Source organism: Pholcus phalangioides, unplaced genomic scaffold (assembly GCF_987345545.1).
Source record: "Pholcus phalangioides strain wild (caught in Gottingen) unplaced genomic scaffold, Ppha-v1.0 ptg000028l_1, whole genome shotgun sequence".
Lineage (NCBI taxonomy): Eukaryota > Metazoa > Arthropoda > Arachnida > Araneae > Pholcidae > Pholcus > Pholcus phalangioides.
The window spans coordinates 2563425-2586798 of record NW_028301618.1 but is presented as its reverse complement, the minus strand read 5'-3'; the positions used below and the strand labels follow the sequence as shown (position 1 = coordinate 2586798).

General features: G+C 41.9%; 1 protein-coding gene across 1 annotated transcript; it reads left to right on the top strand.

Moving 5' to 3' along the window:
• LOC149067749 (uncharacterized) lies at window positions 1-17904 on the top strand. Its single transcript, XM_089252361.1, has 3 exons — window positions 1-115; window positions 8041-8189; window positions 17474-17904. Exons 1-3 carry the CDS (start codon window positions 1-3, stop codon window positions 17699-17701), a joined length of 492 nt encoding a protein of 163 aa, XP_089108487.1. The 3' UTR covers window positions 17702-17904.
• The last annotated feature ends 5470 nt before the right edge of the window (window positions 17905-23374 follow it).

Below are 23374 nucleotides of genomic sequence, written 5' to 3'. Positions count from 1 at the left end.
ATGGCGGCGCCACGGGAAAAGCTTCCAGAGAATTCTGCCATTTTCTCGGAAAATCCAATCCTTTGCTTTGGCGGCTATGGCATCGTCAAATCATCTCTGTCACCAGACTTGCCAAGTTTGTCGCCAGTTTGGGCGAGATTTACAAAGAAACGCATTAATGATTATTTACAGGCGAAAAAATTACATAACGCATGATAAATAATGACTATTTACTAATGACTACATCGACATACAAGATGAACTCAAAGAGGAATTGTTAGGAGGGGGTTGTGCAATGTATAGGTCGCCTAGCAGACGACATCGGACATTGAAAAGTCTCGGCACAGACAGCAACAGGCCCACAACGGTACAAATCTTCAATCATTACACTTTATGCATAGTCTGAAAAATTGATGGCAGATGGCAGCACTACAAATAACAAGCATTACATAGTAACAAAATTCACGTCAGTTTCACAATACTTATACATGCGCATTCAACCCACACAGCATGTACCAATTCGTTAGAAATTCCGCAGAGGAATGTGGACGAGATGCACGTGTGGTTTAGCAGTGGTAGTAAGGATTTGAGTAGATTTTTTTTTTTCAGCATGGTTTTCTGCAGTCTTCCAACTTCGAGGCGTGAATGCGAGTCTGTCTCCAATTTGAAAAAGTCTTTCCGCAAAGAGCAGGTATTGACCTTCAACGTGATGCTTAAATAACATGAAAATTCGAGAATTTACCATCCTCATATGAAAATCTAGAAGGCAGCACCAGCAAGACCACGAAACAGGCACATAAACCTTAGTAAATGCGTTACGACCACGCACAACACGTTCCGGCAGATAGCGATTCGTTAAAAATGCCGCAGAGGAATATATATACGGCGTGCATGCTAAACCATTGGCCCGCGGGCCGAATGTGGCCCTCGGAGACATCTGATGTGGGCCGTGACCAAAGGACCATAAAGCACCCGACGTTTTGAGTGATCAAAACAGTGTGAACGAGTAAAAGAGGGACTTCAGGGACACATTGCACTTGCAGGAGTGTGCGTGTGTGTGGGGGGGGGGAGGCTGAAGGCCAAGTGGGTTGTAGCACAGGGTAGAGAATTCGAGGAAAGAGTTGTCAAGAAAATTACGCAAGGATGGGAGAAGGGCGAAATATTACGGTGAAATACGCCGGTACTGTCTTGTTCATGATGCAAACGCCCGCCAAAACGCCAATTTTGACTCGAGTGGAGTCCCAGGCAGGGAGGGTAAATCAGACACTAGAGGGCCGCAATTCGGGGAAAAATTTGAAGTTTAAATTTGAAACCCCAAATTAGTGTGGCGCCATGCACAAATTACGTCCGGATCGAATAGTCCCTAAAGTTTCAAGAACTTTTGTTTTTTAGTCGGCAAATGTCCTTCCCGAGTGTGAGTTCGTGACTTGGGCTGCTCCGTTTTGGTACATAAGGTATATAAATCATTTTTGACATAATTGAGACATAGAAATCATCTGTTCTTCCCTCTCAAACTTTTCCACAGCGACGAGTTTAATAACATTGCTGTCTATGGGAGCCAGACGAATGTCGGCTAAACCAGAGTGACGACTTAACGGGGTTTTTTGCTATACTTTTACCGTGGTATCACCCTCCAGTTTCCTCCAAGAGCCAGTGCCGTCTCAAGGCACGGGCCCAACCGGGCAACTCACGAAAATGGGATCTGGTTGAGATTTTCGAAAATTTGCCTGGTAGGGCCTCAGAAAAATCATTTGGCCCGGGGGCCCCCATGATGCTCTTAAAGACGGCCCTGGCGAGAGCTCCCGTTTTTTTTGTTCTTCTTCTTGTCTGGAGTGCAGGAGGAAACACGAGGGGGGCCCCCCCCCATACCTTAGTGCCCCCCATACCTTAGTGCCCCCTTCACTAAATAAGACGACAAGAAAGAAATGCCCGTGAAAAAAACAACAACAACGAGGAAGGCCTTGAGCACACAAACGACGGAGGACAAGGCTAGAAAGGTAAGGATACATCGTGAAGGACAAGGCGGAAATTCAAACAGAGGGCAGGGATCTCGATTTTTTGGTATGCAGGTCACCGTCCGTGCGAGGCTCTTCTCTGGGGGCCCCTCCTGGGGTTTGGTTCAAGAAACTCTCTTTGCCGTGTGGACAGCACAGGCTTCTTCTTCTGGTACGTACTGATGTGTATGCACTGGAAGACCTGTTATTGGAAGAAAACTAAGATTAGAAGCAGAAAAAAAATGAGTTCATTCTTGTTGTTGTTGTTGCTCCAGATGATGGAGGACTCGCGAGAACTGGTCTCTCTGAAACGATCTTATTTTACTTTAAACTGGTCTCTCGTAAGATACGATTCATTTTCTCTCGTAAACATCGTAAATTATTCCCGCGCCTTCATTAAATGCAAGACGCGATGCGATTTTTATCTGATGCTGAATTGTTTAGGAAATGGTTGGTTTTTTTTTTCCGGATCGAAAGCGCACGCGCGCACATTCGTGGTAAATTCTCGATGATTCGAGGTCATAACCGTTAAGATCATCCCGAGGGCAATCGAAGATGTTTTCACCACATATGGTAGAAAATTTCTATTTCGCAGTGGGGTTTAATTAGACCAAGCGTGTTCATCCTTTGGGAGAGTTCGGGCCACTCTTTATTGCGTTGAAAACGTGTCGCGGCCCCGCTTGATTAAGTGATCTGGTATAGCGCCGCTAGAAAATACATACTGAAGTGATCTGTAAATGAGCCGCGGATCACTTGAGTGATTTGCGAATGTGTTGCGAGAGTCATTTGAGCGATCTCTAAATGTGCCGCTGGTCGCTTTAGTGCTCTGGAACTGTGACGCTGTAAATATGCTCCGGGTCACTTAAGTGCCACGAGCCACTTAAGTGTTCTAGAAATATGACACGAGTGTCTCAAGTGGTATGGAACTGCACTGTTGATCACTCAAGCGACCTGGAAAATGTGCCGGTTACTGCATTTTTACAAAATTACGTTCGAGGTCACATCAGATGTCTCTGAGGGCCGCGGGTCATGGATTTTGCATGTGTGGGTCAGTTGAAATCATATACGGAAAGCTGGAATTATTTTGCCGGACATAAAGAAGGGAGGCATGTCCATGCGAGGGACCAAAACTGCCATCGAAGTTAGAGAACGTGAAATGGTCATAAAAAGACATAATGACAGCAACAATATTGCGCCCAGATCCTAAACTTGATGATTCTATAGTGTAATTACAATCCCTACTCTCTTAGTAACACGGGAAGCATTAGCACGCCGGTGATTGGTTACTGCGAGCAAAAAAAATCTAGCAAGACGTCACGAGAGGCGGAGTTTTGGGCGAAACTGAATTTCAAAGTTCATCGAGACGAAAAATGAAAGCACTTTTTTAGCGAATCAGTAAATGATAGCTGGGCCCGGGTTCGCTGGGCTTATTATAATATCACCTTCTAGATCCCAAACCAAGTTACCCAAACTTTTTGTTCCGTCGCCTCCTTCTTCAGAATTTGTTTTTCCCCGATCAGGGTCGTCTTAAGAGCACCATCAGGGCTGAGCGAAATGTTACGACTTTTGAGTCAAGCTGAAAGCGCCTGCATACAAGTTCGCATGCTTATCTACGAGCCGCTGTGGTGGTCGAATGGTCATAGTGACGGGAACGCATCGCGGATACCCGGGTTCGAGCCCCACAGTGGTGGCCGGATTAAGTTGGTTTTCGGTGGTTCCCAATTTTGAGGCTCAAATGCGAGCCGATCTCCCCTTTAAAAAAGTCTCGCCGTAGAGAGCAAGTCCCACAAACAGTACAAGTAGTCGGGCATTTCACTTCTGAAATATAGATGGCATCACTGAAAAATCATACACAACACTACATACGCACTCAGACTGACAGTTACACTTCCGGCACAACCTACTAGGGGTCATTCAAGTATTACGTCAGCATCGAGGGAGGGATTTTGGATTCACTGACATTTGATGGGAAGTTTTGAGCCTCAACAATCACTTTCCGAACATTTACTTTGGTTACCGTGGTTCCCTAGCAATGCGTTTCAGACGTGTATATGCCTTTACAACGGTTTGTCACTTCTTCAATGCTGTACGTATATGAATAATAGTTTATGCCTTTATAATGGTTTGCCACTTTATTCAATCCTCCCAGTAATGAGAGCATTTTGAATAGGCACCATCATCTCTGAGGAGAAGAAATCAGTGTTAAAATTGCCGATTTTACTGTAGAAATGCAGAAATTCAGTGGGTGTTTCCTGCCACATCAATAATTTTAAAAATTGTATTGAATTCTCGATTTTTGAAATATCGAGTTCGCTTAGAGATATACGAAGCCCAGGAGATTAAATATGAAGTAATTAGCCTCGGACCTGCTTTCGAGTTGGATATCCAGGCGATAACATTGATTTCAACCGTTTATTTATATCTTCTCAAGCATGAAAATTAATGTCTCCGAATTGTCTTTTAATATTCAACTGCATAAATTCACATATACTTTAGGTTGTTTTAAAATTAATTACGGGCCCGTAAAAAGTACATCGAAAAAATTCCACAGCTTTAATTAAGCATTTTTTGAAGCAGAAACAGGCAGAGATGGATAACTTGAAGTTCAAAGGGGGGGGGGGATCGAAATACCTAGCACCCTTTAAAAAAATATATATTTCTTTATTTATTTTTACGTTTCTTTAAATCTAGATTTGTTTCTTTCATGAGTCGCGCAGGAAGTCGCCATATTGGTGAACTTAGACACAGTTTGCATGTCCCTCAAAGAAAGAGGGAGATATCACGTGATCCAAAAAAGTCTCATTGAAGAAAACCCGGGCAACGCCGGGTATTATAGCTAGTATTTGATATTATTGCGTAATATTATTGGGTATTGTTATTTTTGTACACTTTCAAGTTTGCCGAGGATATTGTCCCATTTGTGTTACTTGTTTATGACCCATGGAAGGACTATATCCCTTCGGGTCAAATAGTGTTTGTTCTGTAGTTTTCTTTTTGTCTTCCTGTCTTGTATGTTTTTCATTTTGTCTTGTATTTTGTTTAAGGTATCCGACTACCTTTTCTCGTCACTTTTCTTTTAAATGGTTCCGGTGAGAACTTTAAATACATTTTTCTCGAAATGGTGAAAACAGTGACAAATTTTGGTCCATCTATTATATTTTCTATGAAAAAGTCGTTCTCCCGTCCAATTTTAGGCGAAATTCGTGTGATATTCGAAACACGATTGCAAAAAATTTTATTAATGAAATGGTTTGTGATTTTCACAGTGCATTTAGCTAGTAATGTTGCAGGTTATGAACCAAAATTTAAAGGAATGCATGATACTTTCATAAGTTACACCAAAATATGTTTAAGCCCGTGTGAATTTTTTGAAATTTCATCCTACATTTTGTCTATAAAACACTGTAATTCAAAAAATATATATGATAGACCTTAGATTTTGGTTCATAACCTCAACAATATATAGCAAAATATCGCATTAAAATTTCGTAAGGATACAATGCATCAATTTTTAAAAATCATGTCACAAAGTCAAGTAAAATGTCAAAAATAGCACATTCTTCGTAAAACGCGTTTAAAGTCTTTAATCGCGTATTACTTGTATGTAAAAACGCAACACTAAAGTGAACGTAACTTTGATTCTAAGCGTCATATAAACACAACAAGGACCGTTTTGGAATCACAACAAATAGGGCTTCTATAAAAAATAAAAAAATGAAAATCCATATTTTCTTCCAAAATGGCGTTTTCAACGTAGTCGGATACCTGAAATAAATAAATAACATATCGAAAGACCTTCACCAGCTACTTTAATCAATTTCTGCTGTTAATTTAAATGTTTTTGAAGGTGGATAACTAATAATTTATACGGAAGAAAATCATTGCGAAACCCCCCTTCCCCAAACCTTTTGTGACCCTTCATATCAATCTATCCTGAGTACGCCCCTGCCCTGGTCCCGATAGAAATCATCATGAAGGGCCATGGGAAAATTGAAAGCCAGAGGTTTCTCGCACTGGGAAGAAAATGAGGAAACCTATCAACTGAAGCGAACCTCTTCTCCAGTCGCGAGCACTGCCTGTACACATCATCAAAAGAAGAGCACCCTTACAGCTAGTTTGACATACGCGAATGCATGAGAAAAATCGGGATGATTTCACTCCTTGAATGCAATGTGTACAAGATGTTTTTAATTGGAATTGTTGATCAAGTGCTCTCGCGAGCACTCTGGGTGGTTCAGGGAGGACCGTGGTGCTCGCGAGCAACGGGTTGAGACGATGCCTGGTGTATATGCATGTGCACTCTATGGATATTACATGTATTTTTGAAGGGTGGTAATAACTCAAAACTTCTCGAGAAGAAAAATTTTGTGCTCCCCCCCCCCCTACAAAGGTCGATCCTGTGCGTGCACATTAATAAATAATTAATTAATTTTTTTTTAAATAAACAATCGTATATCATCAGTGTAATCTGATAACGATCAATAAATCTAATCAACTTCAATAACCCTGAAGAAAACCAAACAAGATGAATAAAAAACGAAGCTCGAGAGTAATTTCTTTTACATGCGTCACCCCGTTATAACGAGAGGGCAACGAACATTTGGCCGTGAAAAATAAGTGCTTTTAATCTCGATCCGCAATCGACGATGTCCTCCATATCGAAGCGGGGAAGAAATCAAATTGAATAAAATAATAGAATCCCATCACGTAATCTGTGAGAAACGAGTATGGCGGCTGTCACTGCGACGTCACGGATTCGCGGCGACCTCTGGCGGACGCGACGGGAACCAACCATCGAGCTTATTGCTACTGGAGGGAGTATCCAGCCGCCTCGACGGCAGCGACATCGAATGCAAGGAAATCACGTGACTCGGTGACTAACGCAGTTCGTGCCTGGCAATTTCCCCATTGAAATGTACAGTTCGTAAGATTCAAAAAAAAGGTTAGAGAACTCATCTAATGATATGAAAAGAGGATTAAATTATTCATTTCATTAATACTGGAACCATTTCTTTCATTAATGCTGAAATTATTTCTTTTCCTAATGTTAGAATTATCTCTTCCATTAGTTTTCAAATTATCTCTCATAAATTCCGGAATTATCTTTAATTAATGTTAGAATTATCGCTTTCATTTATTTTGGAACTGAAATCATCTTTCATTAATTCTAGAATTTTCTTTCATTAAGTCTGGAATTATCTTTCATTAATTCTGGAATTATCTCTTTCATTAATTCCTTAATTATCTTTCATAAAAATTCCGGAATTATCTTCAATTAATACTGGAATTATCGCTTTCATTTAATTTGGAACTGAAATTATCATTCATTAATTCCAGAATTTTTCTTTCGTTCATTTTGGAATTATCTCTTTCATTAATTCCTTAATCATCTTTCATTAATTCCTTAATTATCTTTCATTAATTCCTTAATTATCTTTCATTAATTCCTTAATTATCTTTCATAAAAATTCCGGAATTATCTTTCATAAAAATTCCGGAATTATCTTCAATTAATACTGGAATTATCGCTTTCATTTAATTTGGAACTGAAATTATCATTCATTAATTCCAGAATTTTTCTTTCGTTCATTTTGGAATTATCTCTTTCATTAATTCCTTAATCACCTTTCATTAATTCCTTAATCACCTTTCATTAATTCCTTAATTATCTTTCATTAATTCCTTAATTATCTTTCATTAATTCCTTAATTATCTTTCATAAAAATTCCGGAATTATCTTCAATTAATACTGGAATTATCGCTTTCATTTAATTTGGAACTGAAATTATCATTCATTAATTCCAGAATTTTTCTTTCATTAATTCTGGAATTATCTTTCGTTAATTTTGGAATTATCTCGTCGATGCTGAAATTATCTCTTTCATTTATTGTTTTAAATTCCTGTGGATTCCATAAGAAAATAACGGGGGGGGGGGGATCGTGTGCGTTTTCACGGAGTCACGTGATCTTGCGACGAATGAATGATGTTGCGGACGACGTTCTCAGCACTGCCAAGGTGATGACCGCGTGACGTCATACTCCCTCCCTCCAGTAATGTGAGCTCGAGTGGAACCAACAAACATCAACAAAGACCTCAGTTGGGAATCGGTCTTTGTCGGGACCGGGTCACCGAGGACTTTCCTCCTCTTTGTTTTTACGCGCGTCCGTTTGATAGATTGGCCGTTTGGATTAATTGCTTGTTTTCTATTATTACAGGTGAGTCAATCAATTCACTTTGGCGATTATTACTCGAGCTCTATTGATTGAAGATAATTAATAATTCGTATATATATATATTAGCTTTTTTTTAATTATACAATGAAACTTCTCTTTTACGGACACCGGCGGGACAAAAAATTTCGTCCGTAAATGAGAGGTGGCCATTAATCAAGGGTTTGAAATGCATTCTTTCATTATACAAGGAGAAATTATTATTTGGCACTAAAAGAGGGGTCGACTGCATACGAGGGGTGCCCGTTAAAAGCGGTTATAATGTATTTATTTTCTTTTGATTTTAAATACAGTTAAATCCCTCTGAACGGACACCCCCCCCCCAGATGTGTTGACCCCTCTTTTAGGGCCAAGTAATAATTTCCCCCCTTGTATAATGAAAGCATGCATTTCAAACCCTTGATCACCCCCTCATTTACGGACAAATGTTTTTTCTCCACCGGTTACCGCAATTGAGAGGATTTACTGTATTCGAAAATGATTGATTACACCGATTTCTTTGTTTATGAGTTTTGAAGCACACAAAGCCTTGACCGTCCACAATTCCGTTTATCCCTTCGCAGGGCCCCCACATCCAGGAGCAGAATCTAGGCTGGGGTTTTTTAGTGGGTCCCCCGCAGACCAGACTTTCACGGGCCCCTTCATGATGAACTTATAGAGTGAAAAAAAAAATGATGAGAATCATCCCAGGCCTCAGAGCTGGAGCTCTGTCAGCCCCCCCCCCCCCAAGGGTGAGCGTCCATGCCCCTTTATCGATTTCTTAAGGCTTCTTTTCAACGAAAGATGAGTTGTGCTGGTAAAATCTATTAGTGTACGTAGGGAAAGGCATAAGGCCGTATATCCCATAGGGGGACAGAGCGGGGGCCACGGTTGGTCTGGAGGCCTAGGGCAGGCATTATATTATAAAAGTTCTTTTATAAAACTTGAAAAATGCAACCAATAAGCGTATCGGTTACGATGTGCTGCTCATTGGTTGTTTTTATTTCAAGTTTCGTAGAAGATCTTTTATCAAACTTTTATAGTGTAATCCCGGCCTAATTATTTTGCGGTCCGGTGCGGAAACTTCATGTGCATGGACATTCTGGTTCCCTCTAGGAAAAAAAAACGTTGTAAGCGGGGAAACTCTCTTCAAACGGGAAATATTAATTAGAATAAGGATTAAGACCACGAAAACGTACTATACATTTTCATTGTCTCTGCTCTACATTTCTTGTTGAAAGCGTTTTCTTAATCAAATCAAATTTATTGTTATCAAATTATTTATTGTACAAAAAAAAAAAGATATGAGGAAAAATTTACCAAGGAGTCAATCAAAAAAATGACCCATTCCGGTAAATGTTATGTATTGCTCGACGCATTTTTTAAAGGATGGTGAATTGGTATAGTATAGCATAGAACCGAGCACGCCCAGTCTCTGTCGCTTTTGCGATATAAGCTCATTGATCGTGAGATCGTGCCGGAAAAAAACTCAAGCCGGCCGGGAAAGCACACCCGGCGGGGACCAACATCCCGCCAACCCCCAAGCAGCACAACCACACACCCAAACCCCCAATCCCAGGGCACATCCCCGCGGGCGCAATCCCCAGCCCGGCCCATAACGCCCCGCGAAGGGAGACCCTCGACCATCCCCATGAACCTCCACCGCGGACACGAGAGAGAACCCGCCACAGGACGGGGACACCACCCCCACCGAGAAAAACACGGACGCCTCGCAACAAGGGCCCCAACCGACGCGCCACTCCCGACCACGCACGAAGCCACCCGACCGCCGACACCCATTCCCGCCCTCCGTGCAACCCCCCGCACGGTCCGCCCCCCCCCCAATGGTATTGTGAGTGATTTCTGGTGGTAGTGTATTAATCATTTTTTTTCGTTTTTCATAACGGTTTTTTGAAAAACGTCGTAAGCGGGAGATCTACTGATGCATCCCGCTTATAACTTCTTCTTCTTTTTTTTTTAAATAACAGTCATGATAAGCGTTGTAAGCGGAAAACGCATTAAACGCTAAATCTTGATTAGAATTAGAGCCGAGTCCCACGAAAATATACAGTGGATCTCGCTTATAACGTTTTTCAAAAAACCGTCATGAAAAAACGCTGACGGAGGGGAAACGCTTCAAACGAGAAATCTTTATTAGAATTAGATTTGAGACCACGAAAACATATAAATCGTACTGAGCGGGAAAACGTTCTAAGTGGGAACGTTGTAAGCGGGACCCTGTATTTCACGTGAGTGACAAAAAAATTTTCGGCAATAAATTTTGCCCCCGACAAGGGTGGGGCTGACAGGGCTCGAGCGCCTGGAACAATTCTTATCAATTCTTTTCGTTTTTCGCACTATGAATTGACTATAGTGGGACCTGTGATAAATCTGATCATGGACCCGCACAAAGACACTAGCTTGGGGTATCCCGGCTGTGAAAACCAAGTATGTGAAGGCCATGATTTGGACAATAGTGCCTGCTGCCCATCAAAAAAAAAAATGGCAATAAACAACAATATATTTCGGTTAATATATTTATAGGTTTCTGAACAATTCGGTTTACGAACGGACTTCCGGAACGAATTGCATGAGCTAAGTTCGTAAACCGAGGGTCGACTATTCGTAGAAGCATAGACGTTATATCATGAGACTACAGCCTTATGTCCCCCCCCCCCCCTTGCCCCAGCTAGTAATTTGACAACGGATACTTTTGAAAGGAAAACCGTAGAGGAAAATAACTTCTACCGACTTTAGTGCGCGTCGGTCAGAAGTTTCCAATCGTTTTAAAGGTGAAATACAAAGTAAACCGCGTCTCTTTGTATGTTTCATGGTTGTCGATAAAAACTAAATTCGAATATTTCAATCCTGCCTCAGAGTGGTTTTTGCGGTTCCGGTCTCCGGTCTCTTACGGCTAGAATTTTTATGCACTATAAATGGAACGTCGTTGCTGATTGGTAACAAATCCTGGTCTTTCAACCAATCAGCAATGATATTGAATTCTTGGGACATGAAATGCTAACCCTTCAACGACACTGGTGTGTGGCTGTAAGTAGATTAATCATCTGAATCGGTGAAAAATTAGATGGAATTCGTGAATATGTGAGGAGGGGGGTGTTTTAGCGCTTGTGGGAAAAATTTTGAGTTTTTATCAAATAAAAATAATTATTAATTTTTTAGTTTTGTGCTTTTTTTCTAAAGCTAAATACACTACTTGGCTAGGTATTTTTACCCATAGATGGCAGCACATCAATTCTGAATTTGAGTGAAAAACTTGCTCCAAACGGAAATTTTTGAGAGAAATTTTGGACCGATGAGGTTAATCATCATTAATAATTAATGGTTGAAAATAGTTTAGACTGCATCGACACTTCTCGTTATCATATTACTTTGCTAAAACTAATGTTATTTGAGATAGAAATGAAAACAAATTTTTAGGACATATTTTTCGTTTTGTAGGGGCATGTTCAGTTTTTTAAGAGCATAAATGCATATTTTATAGAGCATTTCCTAGAAGTTTTTAGGGCATAAAAATCCTAGCCCCAATAATAACCAATAACTATTATCAATAAGTAAAAAAATTAATAAATCTGTATACAGTCAAACCTCGTTAGTGCGTCACCCGGTTCACACGTCACTCCGCTTACCGGGTCACTTTTTGTAAGTGCCAATTGTCCTCAGGCAGGAATTGGCACAGCTCACTTTAACGAGTCACTCCGCTTACTAAGTCATATTTTTGCTCTCCCAAGAGTGACTCATTAACGAGGTTTGACTGTAGTTGTGAGCTCCACGCTTAAAACGGATAAAAACCGACTTGAATAATTTGAATTACTCGGGTTTTGTTCTCGTTGAGATTCGAAGAACCATTCAGCGAATCAAGATGTGCATTCAATGCGATCGTTGTAATCGTCGCCGGTTTTTTTTTTTTTTTGTGGTGGCTCACGTGTTTTGTAACGGGTTAATTATAGATAATTGTCAATTATCTCATATCGGAGCTAAAGCCGGGCTATGTCTGGTTTCTTTAATCGTATAACGAGTATGCGTTTCTCCTTTGTAAGACGCAGAAAACTTGTTAGAAGACGGCATTACACTATAAAAAGTTTGATAAAAGATCTTTTACCAAACTTTTATGGTGTGATGCTGACCTAAAGCAGAATCGCAAGGGACCGGGTATATATTCTGAAAATTGGACACTTTTCCACGTTATCGAAATTTATATTTGTTATATATATAAATAAGATATTGTATTTATATTTTGCGACACTGTGTATTTTCACTCTTAAGACTGGCACAGGGAGATCTCTGAACATAATTTGAGCATTTTTCAAATTGGAATTATTCCTCTCTAAGACGAACGGTTGATTAGATAAAGGCTGCATTAGGGACACCCTGTATAAGTAAACTGAAGAGCCAAAAAAACTGGTACAGGCATGCGTATGCAAATAAAGAGATATGGAACCAACCAGAGTACGGCGCTGCGGTCGGCAACGCCTATATAACACAACAAGTGTCTGGCATAGTTGTTAGATCGGTTACTGCTGCTACAATGACAGGTTATAGAGATTTAAGTGAGTTTGAACGTGGTGCTATAGTCGGCGCACGAGAGATGGGACATAGCATCTCCGAGGTAGCGATGAAATTTGGATTTTCACGTACGACCATTTCACGACTGTACCGTGAATATCGGGAATCCGGTAAAAAATTAAATCTACGAAATCGCTGCGGCCGGAAAAAGATCATGAAAGAACGGGACGACTGACGAGAATCATTAAACGTGACAGACGTGCAACCCTTCCGCAAATTGCTGCAGATTTCAATGCTGGGCCATCAACAAGTGTCAGCGTGCGAACCATTCGACGAAACATCATCGATATGGGCTTTCGGAGCCGAAGGCCCACTCGTGTACCCTTGATGACTGCACGACACAAAGCTTTAAGCCTCGCCTGGGCCCGACAACACCGACATTGGACTGTTGAGGACTGGAAACACGTTGCCTGGTCTGATGAGTCTCGGTTCGAATTGCTTCGAGCTGATGGACGTGTACGGGTATGGAGACAACCTCATGAATCCATGGACCCTATATGTCAACAGGGGACAGCTGGTGGAGACTCTGTGATGGTATGGGGCGTGTGCAGTTGGCGTGATATGGAACCCCTGATACGTTTAGATACGACTCTGACAGGTGACAGGTACGTAAGCATCCTGTCTGATCACCTGCACCCATTCATGTCCATTGTGCATTCCGACGGGCTTGGACAATTTCAGCAGGACAATGCGACACCCCACACGTCCAGAATTGCTACAAAGTGGCTCCAGGAACTCTTCTGACTTTAGACACTTCCGCTGGCCACCTAAATCCCCAGACATGAACGTTATTGAACATATCTGGGATGCCTTGCAACGTGCTGTTCAGAAGAGATCTCCACTCCCTATTAACCCCTGCGGATTTATGGACAGCCCTGCAGGATTCATGGTGTCAATTACCTCCAGCACTACTTCAGACATTAGTCGAGTCCATGCCACGTCGTGTTGCGGCACTTCTGCGGGCTCGCGGGGGCCCTACGCGATATTAGGCAGGTGTACCAGTTTTTTTGGCTCTTCAGTTTATATACTTAGCGTATATACTTCAGGGAACATTTATCACGTAATTGTCACGTAGTCATTAGGTTAAGGCTACTTCCAGTGAATAAATACGGCAAAATAACCGAGAGAATAAGGGAAATCTCAAACATCCATTATAGAAGTCCTTGGGGAGATTCCCACCGAAGGAGGGAGAACAATTCGTCCTTTGCCCCGTGGTTACCCGAGGGTGTTTCTCGTATTCTTTCAACGGTGAAATTACCCAATCCTCTCCCCGTCGAACAAATAATGATGGACAAGGACATCATTTCAATACGTATTCACCTTCTCAGCATGCTGTGATGAAATTTTTCTATGGGAGGGAAGGAACCAGTTTCATTATTTGGGGAAAAGTCTTCACATGCCGTGATTTCCCTTCATTTCACTTCGCTGTCTGCGTTCATTATTATTATTATTTAAATTGGCATCCTTGATTACCAATTACGTCGACAGCAAATGCAGTCGCCCTTTTTTTTTTGCAATGAAAGAAACGAATTGGAACGCGCTGCAGAAACTTGCAAGAAAGAAGCATTTCGTGAAATGCTGCTCCAAGTTAGTATAAGCCCCAATTTCGCAATATGTTTTGAACTTGTTTTCGTCTCTTTCAAAAGGTTGTTTTTGAGTATTTTTATGGTTTAAAAAAAATTGCACGAAATGCATTGGATGCCCCCCCCCCCAACCTTACAATATGACAGCTGAGTCCAAACACTACATAGGTCACACTCTCTAGGCCCGGCAGTGTTTCTCAACCGCCGGGCCGCTGCCCGGTGCTGGGCAGTGACATCATTCCTACCGGACCGCGACTGATCTGACGTTTGCTTTCCCCCCCCCCCCATTCATGTTCCGTTAATCATGTGTTTCACCTGGCCTTCCACTTACAAAAATATATGGAACCGGGCCGCGGGCTTGCAAAGGTTGATAACCACTGCTCTGGGGGGGGGGGGTTAGAAGACATCTGGATTATCGCGTAGGGTTGAAAAGAACGCACACAAGGATTGTCTTCTGTTGTCTAATGACATCTTCATTCGGATGGCGTGCACAGGTCGGAATGATGCCAGTTTTTACAATGCTAAATGGATCCGGATATTGCACAGGTTGCAGCCAAGTAGTGTTGAAAAATTGTCTGGACGTCCATTGCACAGGCTACTGATACTTAACCGTACTGTACTAATTAGAAGTAAAAGTCCCTCTTAACGGATACCCCTCAGATGTGGTCACAACTCTTTTACGGCCAAATAATAATTTCCCCCTTGTATTATAAAAGTATGCATTTCGAACCCCTCATTAACGGTCATCTCTCTTTTACGGACGAATTTTTTCGTACCACCGGTCTCCTCAAAAGAGAGGTTCACTGTACCATACATACGCGTACGCAAAGGGGAGGGGGGTTTAGTGTTCTAACCCCCCCCCCCCCTCAAGCCGAGATTATAGTGCTAGTTAGCAGGAAAACGTAGCCCCCCTGAGAAGAAAAAGAAATTGAACCCCCTTGAGAAAATTCTGCGTACGCCTATGATATCATATCATAACCATACCATAAATTTCACCCAGAACGCGATGTGTTCTTGTTGCACCGGATGAACTGCACACCAAACAGAATGCGTGCTTGTTGCACCGGGTAAATTGCACCCAGAAAGCAATGCGTTTTTGTTGCACCGAGTACATTGTACGCAGAACGCACCGAATAAATTGTACACCAAACTCAATGCTTTCTTGTTGCGTCTTGTAAATTGCAAATCGGACGAAATGCGTTCTTGCGGCACCGGATAAATTGCACTCGGAAGGAATACGTTATTGTTGCATGGGTAAATTGCACTTAGAACCCGATATTTCCAATATTGATATTTGCAATGCGTTTTTATTGCACCGAATAAATTGTACACCAAACTCAATGCTTTCTTGTTGCGTCTTGTAAATTGCAAATCGGACGAAATGCGTTCTTGCGGCACCGGATAAATTGCACTCGGAAGGAATACGTTATTGTTGCATGGGTAAATTGCACTTAGAAACCGATATTTCCAATATTGATATTTGCAATGAGTTTTTATTGCACCGGAAAAACGTCTGACCAAACGCATTGCACTGGATAAATTGCTCACTGAACGCATTGCATTCTTATTTGTTCGAATGAATTTCTCACCGAACGTAATGCATCGAATAAACTGCACACCGAACAGAATGCGTGCTTGTTGCACCGGGTAAATTGCACCCGGAATGAGCAATACGTTATTGCTGCAACGGGGAAATTGCGGACAGTGCCAATCAATGTTCCGTCTAAGCCACTGTGCGCGATCGCGATCACACGCATGCGTGTGGCTTCCGCGCAGATGAAATTCGCTGCGTGGCATACGATAAAATTTTATCATGCCATCCTACGTAGATGTCTGAATTCTATGCGCAGAGTAATTATAAGACAACACAGGTAAATGAAAAGGCACGTTGGTCGCTATGTTGTTTTTGTTGCTATTGTAGCTGGATGCAAATTGAGGAGACACGAGTCACAATGATGTTCGCGTTGATGAGTCCGAATATTGCAGAGTTGGGCTGCCAGGTGGTGTTCTGAAGTCATCTGGATATATAAAGCTCCATGCCACAAATATCTATGTTGTTGTTGCTGTTGTTGCAATGGTAGCTGAATGCAAATATTGCACAGTTTCTTGCCAGTTGGTGTTCAAGAATCACCTGGCTATCTCACGGGTCACTGTCAGGTCGTGCTGTCAGAGTTGCTCTTTCGTTATGTAACATTAGAGCATGGAAGGTCGGGGGACCTTCTAATGTGACGTCACAGTAACTGAAACTATCGCGTGAATTCACTTGGCCACGCCTTTCCGAAGGAGGCTCGGTCCTCCGATGTCTCTCATTTATTTATACAGTAAAGTCTCGGTCATCCGAAGGAAACTGGACCCAGTCCAACTCAGATTATCTAAAAAATAATAATAATTTCGACCTAAGGGGTGGGGGCCCTAGACTTATGTATGGTTGCGGGGGGGGGGGGTGCTGTATTCGTACCTATTCTTTACTCTCACCCATTTTGTTCTTAACTCAATGGCTTAGTTTAGTGATTCCCATACTTTTTCCAATCACGGCTCCCCCCAGAATAGTCTAGAAAAGAATCACTTCAAAGCACTGAACAGACATAAATCACTACACACCAGGGGTCTTCAACGCATGGCCGGCCCGAGGTCTTTGATAACATATTTTCTGAAACTGAAAATATGATGTGCATGAATTAAATTCAGAAGAAAATGAACATTCATGATGTAATGGGTTAACTACTGCACACACCAGAACACAATGCGTTCTTGTTTCACCGAGTAAATTGTACGCAGAACGCAATGCGTTCTGGTTGGATCGGGTAAATTGCACAGCGTAGTATGTGTAATGAATAATGGGTCGTACCCCCCAATACAATAACAAATATTACGATCGTACCCCGATAAAATGATACAATACATGTGCATGAATTACCATGCATATCATAGGGAAAGGATTTATCATGTTTATCAATGACGCAACGCTTGGGTATTACGCATAATCGCCGGTAAAAGTGATAAATTTATGGAAATTTATCGAACTTACCAAAATGTTCGGCGAGATTATGTATAATAACCGGATATTTATCACATTTATCGTAACATATATTCGACGACTGACGTACGTCTTTCTCATTTTAGGCCAAGGACGATAAGGGAATCAGGAAAAGACACCACAAAATGGCCGAAGTGGATCCCATCTCGAAGAACACGACGGGTCAAAGGGCCGGCCACAAGAAGACCTTGAGGGAAATACTGTCCGGCATGTACGACTACGAGACGTGTTTCCATTCGGTCCTGTTCTTGTGCTCCATGTGCGCCCTGTTCGCTTACATCGCCAACGGCGTCCGCATCTTCATGGACAGCTGAAAAAAAAAGAGGGGACTAGAGGCGAGATGGACACTCGTTAGCGGGCTGTTGACCGCCGATGATGACGTCATATCGGTCCGAATCATATTTATAAACACCCACGATCGATTACGTCATCAATTTGAAATCGAATTTAATATATATACACACACACATACTTTTGCATGTAATATTACATAAATGTTTGTATTTGTCAATTCAAATTCTCTCTCTCTCTCAGTGATCACTCATTTCACAAAGTTTCTTTCACTTCTATACACGAAGAACTCAAATCGCATTCGTTGCGATTCCATCGGAGATGCGCCACCTGGTGACTCCTTGACCTCTAGCGACGCGCGGAACCGTTTTGGGTCAGCAAGGGTTCACTCTTTTTCGGCTTCTTTCTTTGTGAACCTGTCAATTTCAAGATGAAGCGAAATTATTGCTCTGTATTGGCCTAAAAGCCTTTTTTTGCCATTACTGGCTGCAAAATAGCGGGGCCGTCTAACAAAACCCCATTGTCCTCTTGGGTAAAGAGGTAATCCTCCCCCCCCCCCCCATATTAGAGAGAAATACCAACGTACTTACCTACATGTTTACTCTCGAAAATTTTAATATTTGGCTTTGGCATCAGCTACTCTGTCGTCCTCATGCTCCGGTTTGAATGGAACGGAAATAAAACACACAAGAGTGAAGAGAATATCGGCAAAACCGCGGCGCACGACGCATTTGACTCCTCCAGAAGCAGTCATCCAATAACGCCCAACGTAAAGCGCTGTCGTGATCCGTATTGCGCTCTGTAGGAAAACAATCATGCTGCTTTTCTTACACCACACGACGGACATTAAGAGGGTTGGTACCACCCCTCGAACCTGGCTCTGAAAAAAAACTCGGGAATTATTTCCGTTTCGCCCAGTCAAATCTGTACTGAGTAGGAATAGCGACGTCCGTTTTACTATTATGTTAACTGAATACCCGTAAAGCCGGGTTTTCCTAGGAATAGGGAATAGGTTTTTTGCGCAGCGTGAACCGAATTGGACCATTTCACGCCGACAGAAACGAGTTACATAATCACGCTACGCGTGTGTTTTCCTAGCGAATCGCATCAGATCAGGGCGGCTATATAAAGTATATGGCTTTGGCATCAGCTACTCTGTCGTCCGCATGCTCCGGTTTGAATGGAAGGGAAATAAAACACACAAGAGTGAAGAGAACATCGGCAAAACCGCGGCGCACGACGCATTTGACTCCTCCAGAAGGAGTCGGCCAATAACGCCCAACAGTCGTGACCCGTATTGCGCTCTGTAGGAAAACAATCTTGCTGCTTTTCTTACTAGTGAGTGGACGGTGTGTCGCGCTGGGCGAATCACGTTGCGCGCGGCACAGGAAACCTGCTCCTAGGAAAACCCGGCTTAAGGATGGGGCGACGGACATTAAGAGGGTTGGTACCACCCTTCGAACCTAGCTACGCTGGCTCTGAAAAAAACTCGGGAATTATTTTCGTTTCGCCCAGTCAAATCTGTACTAAGTAGGATGGCGACGTCCGGTTTACTATGTTAACTGAATATCCGTAAGGATGGGACGGGGTGTTTCCATGAGATTACCCCCCTTCCCCTAGCTAGGGCCATGCGTTGGAGACCATGAAAAATAAGACGGGACGAAGAGAGCCGTCGTGACATTATGGTCGAAGTTTCCTAGACTGTCGCAGTTGACGTCAGCATTATTAGAATGTAATAAGATGGAAACAGGTGATTTCTCCGGAACTACTACTTCAATTCCGGCAATTTCTCAATTTACTGCCCTTATTGAGGTGGAAATGAAGGCGCCATCTATCGGTGATCGCCTCAAGATCGTCAGGGAAAACATCTCTATGTCCCGTCCCCCCCAAGTTTGAATCTGGGACCGTGACGACAACCTTCACGGCGGTAGACGAGCATCTTACCAGCATGCAACTCGGTCGTGACTTCCGGAGAACTGCTACACAGATTCCATTGAAACCATCTCACGGTAGCATTGCCATCTTTTGATGATGTCTAACGTTAGATTTTCAGATATGTCAAGCAACTACATTGAAGGACCGGACACACCCCGCTTCCCATCTCAGAGAGATATCAAAGCTTTCCCGGGGGATGGGTGTATCCGGAAATTTATTAATTTATGTGAAAATAACAATGATATACATACTGTATATACAATAAAGAATCTGGAGTAAAAATTGTGATCGTATAGCATCATCCAGAGATAATCAGTCCGTAATCGTAATAGTCCTTATATAAATAATCAAAGAATAATTTTTGTCTTGTATGTGATAGAATGTAGAAGTGAGTTTATCCAATCTAGAATGTACCAATCTCATCAATCAGGCTGTTTAATAAGATAGAAATTGACGTCTATATGGCGGCATCTCCATTTCAAGCAACTGCAGTAAAACCCCCTTTTTTTTGCGTGCGGACACTCCCGGGACAAAAAAAAAATCGTCTGTAAAAGAGGGGTGATCGTGTCAGAGGAGTGATGAACCTGCGAAGTACAGCATTAACAATAACCGAAATGGTTCTTGTTAGTCTTAGTCTCGTTAGACTTCAGTTGGAAAGTCTGATAAATATAGAAAAAATTATAACTTTTCTTCTCTTCACATTAAACCAATTAATTATTTTTCCCGTACATGATATGTGAGCTACACGTATTTTATAATAAAAATTGAATTAACTTAAAATAAGTGCGAAGAAGGTAAAGCAATATCATTATCAGTCTTGTAATGTGTTGGCTTTCTTCACACGTATCAACATGTGCGAACAAAACCAATATTACCATTCGAATTCACCATCCTGGACCATAGTTACATTCAGTTAATCAAGTTAATAATTGACGGTTTATCATAATTTACCAATACCAGCTTAGGATTATACATACATTCACCGTGTAATTAGGATAAATTCCCCTGTTTATGAACAAAAATTCACAAAAAAAAATTAGAGTTTGCCTGATTTTACTGTCCGTTATCGAGAGAAGCTGAGCTGGAAGATATCTCAGCAACGGGATAAGCTCTGGCCTTCATTCATTCCGTTATCAAGAGTGTCCAGTAACGGGAAGTGAAATACATTAAAGCCCTATGCCACGGGACCGGGGATCGGAAAAGTGTCCGTTAACGGGAGGTGTCCGCCGGCGGGGAGTGTCCGTTAAGGGAGGTTCTCCACTGTATACCAGTGACGATTCCTCACAAAAAATTCTAGACTGTGCTAAAAACATTTTGCATTTTATTATTGTCATTAGAGCTCGTATTCTTATGACCCAAAGGGGAAACACCGTTTCGGATTTTTATGACCCAAAGGTGAAACGTCGATTCGGAATTTTATGACCCCGAAGGTGAAACGTCGTTTCGGATTTTTATGACCCGGAAGGGGAAATGTCGTTTCGGATTTTTATGACTGAAAGGTGAAAAGTCGTTTCGGATTTTTATGACTGAAAAGTGAAACGTCAATTCGGATTTATATGACCCACAGATCAAACATGGATTCGGATTTTTATGACTCCGAAAGTGAAACGTTGTTTCGGAATTTTATGACGCTGAAGATGAAACGTCGATTCGGATTTTTATGACCAAAAGGTGAAACATCGATTCGGAATTTTATGACCCCGAAGGTGAAACATCGTTTCGGATTTTTATGACTGAAAGGTGAAACGTCGTTTCGGAGTTTTATGACTGAAAACTGAAACGTCAATTCGGATTTATATGACCCACAAATCAAACATGGATTCGGATTTTTATGACTCCAAAGGTGGAACGTTGTTTCGGAATTTTATGATGCTGAAGATGAAACGTCGATTCGGATTTTTATGACCAAAAGGTGAAACGTCGATTCGGATTTTTATGACCAAAAGGTGAAACATCTTTTCGGAATTATATGACCAACAGATGAAATGTCAATTCGGATTTTTATGGCCCAAAAACGAAATGTCGATTCGGATTTTTATGACCCAAAGACGAAACGTTGATTCAGATTTTTATGACGTTAAATGTGAACGTCGACTCGGGTTTTTATGACGTTAAATGTGAACGTCGACTCGGGTTTTTATGACGTTAAATGTGAACGTCGATTCGGGTTTTTATGATGTTAAATGTGAAACGTCGATTCGGATTTTTATAACTCAAAAGGTGGAACGTTGTTTCGAATTTTTATGACTCTGAAAATGAAACGTCGATTCGGATTTTTATGGCATTAAAGATGAAACGTCGATTCGGATTTTTATGGCATTAAAGATGAAACGTCGATTCGGATTTTTATGGTATTAAAGATGAAACGTCGATTCGAATTTTTATGGCATTAAAGATGAAACGTCGATTCGGACTTTTATTACCCACAGATGAAATGTCGATTCGGATTTTTATGACCCAAAGATGAAACGTTGTTTCGGATTTTTATGGCGCTAAAGCCGAGTTTTCCTAGGAATAAATTTTTTGCGTTGCGTAAACCGAATGAGACCATTTTGCGCCGGCAGAAACGTGTTACATAATCACGCTACGCGTTTGTGTTTTCCTAGCTTGGCGCATCAGATCAGGACGGCTATATTATAGTACATGGCCCTGTCGTCTGTATGCTTTAGTTTGAAGGGAAGGGAAAGAAAACACACAAGAGTGAAGAGAATATCGGCAAAACCGCGGCGCACGATGCATTTGACATCTCCAGATGCAGTCGGCCAATCACGTCCGACGTAAAGCTCTGCCGTTAGGCGTATTGCGCTCTGTAGGAAAGCAGTCATGTTGATTTTCTTATTGGTGAGTGGACGGCGTGTCGCGCTGGGCGATTCAAGTTGCGCGCGGCACAGAAAACCTGTTCCTTGGAAAACCCGGCTTGAAGATGAAACGCCGTTTCGGACTTTTATGACCCACAGATTAAATGTTGGATTTTTATTATCTAAAGCAGGGTTTTCCTAGGAGCAAGGTTTCTGTGCCGCGTGCAACGTGAATCACGCAGCGTGACACGTCCTCCGTCCGCCAAGAAGAAAATCAGTAAAGTGAGCGACTATAGGAGTGACTCATTCGGTCGTTCACCGGCTCACTCACTACCTCCCAAACTCAAATGGTTTTTTTAATCCTCTTTAAAGAAACATCAAACATTTGAACGCGGGCGCATGAAACCGACCGAATAGCAGATGCGCCACGATAGACAGAAACGTCATAAAGTTATACGTTTCTACCGACGTGAAATAGCCCTATCTAGTTCACGCGGCGCAAAAAACCTGCTTCTAGGAAGACATGACTTAAAACAAGGGTGTCGACATTTACAAGAGTGCGGGCAGCTTCAACTTCATTGGTTCGATAACATTTCGCATATACTGTACCACAAAAGTGATCATCTGAAAATGTACCGTGGGCCGCTTAAGTGCTTTGGAATTATGTCGCGGATGACTCAAGTGATCTGTAAAGGAGCCGCGGACCCTACTTGAGAGATCTGGAACTGTGCCACGGGTAACTTGCGTCATAAGCTGTGAAGAGAAAAGCTTTAAAAGGGAAACATGAAAAATATTACTACGTTCAGAATCAAACAGATCCGTCAATAGAACCAGGGCCATCTTAACTCTTGGGTCTATGTGGGCATGACCCGGATCTTCATGTCTATAATGGAGGCAGGGGACTGCCTCTCTACATGAGATCTGGTACTATGATTTTTTCATATATAAGCTGTTGTTTCCAGT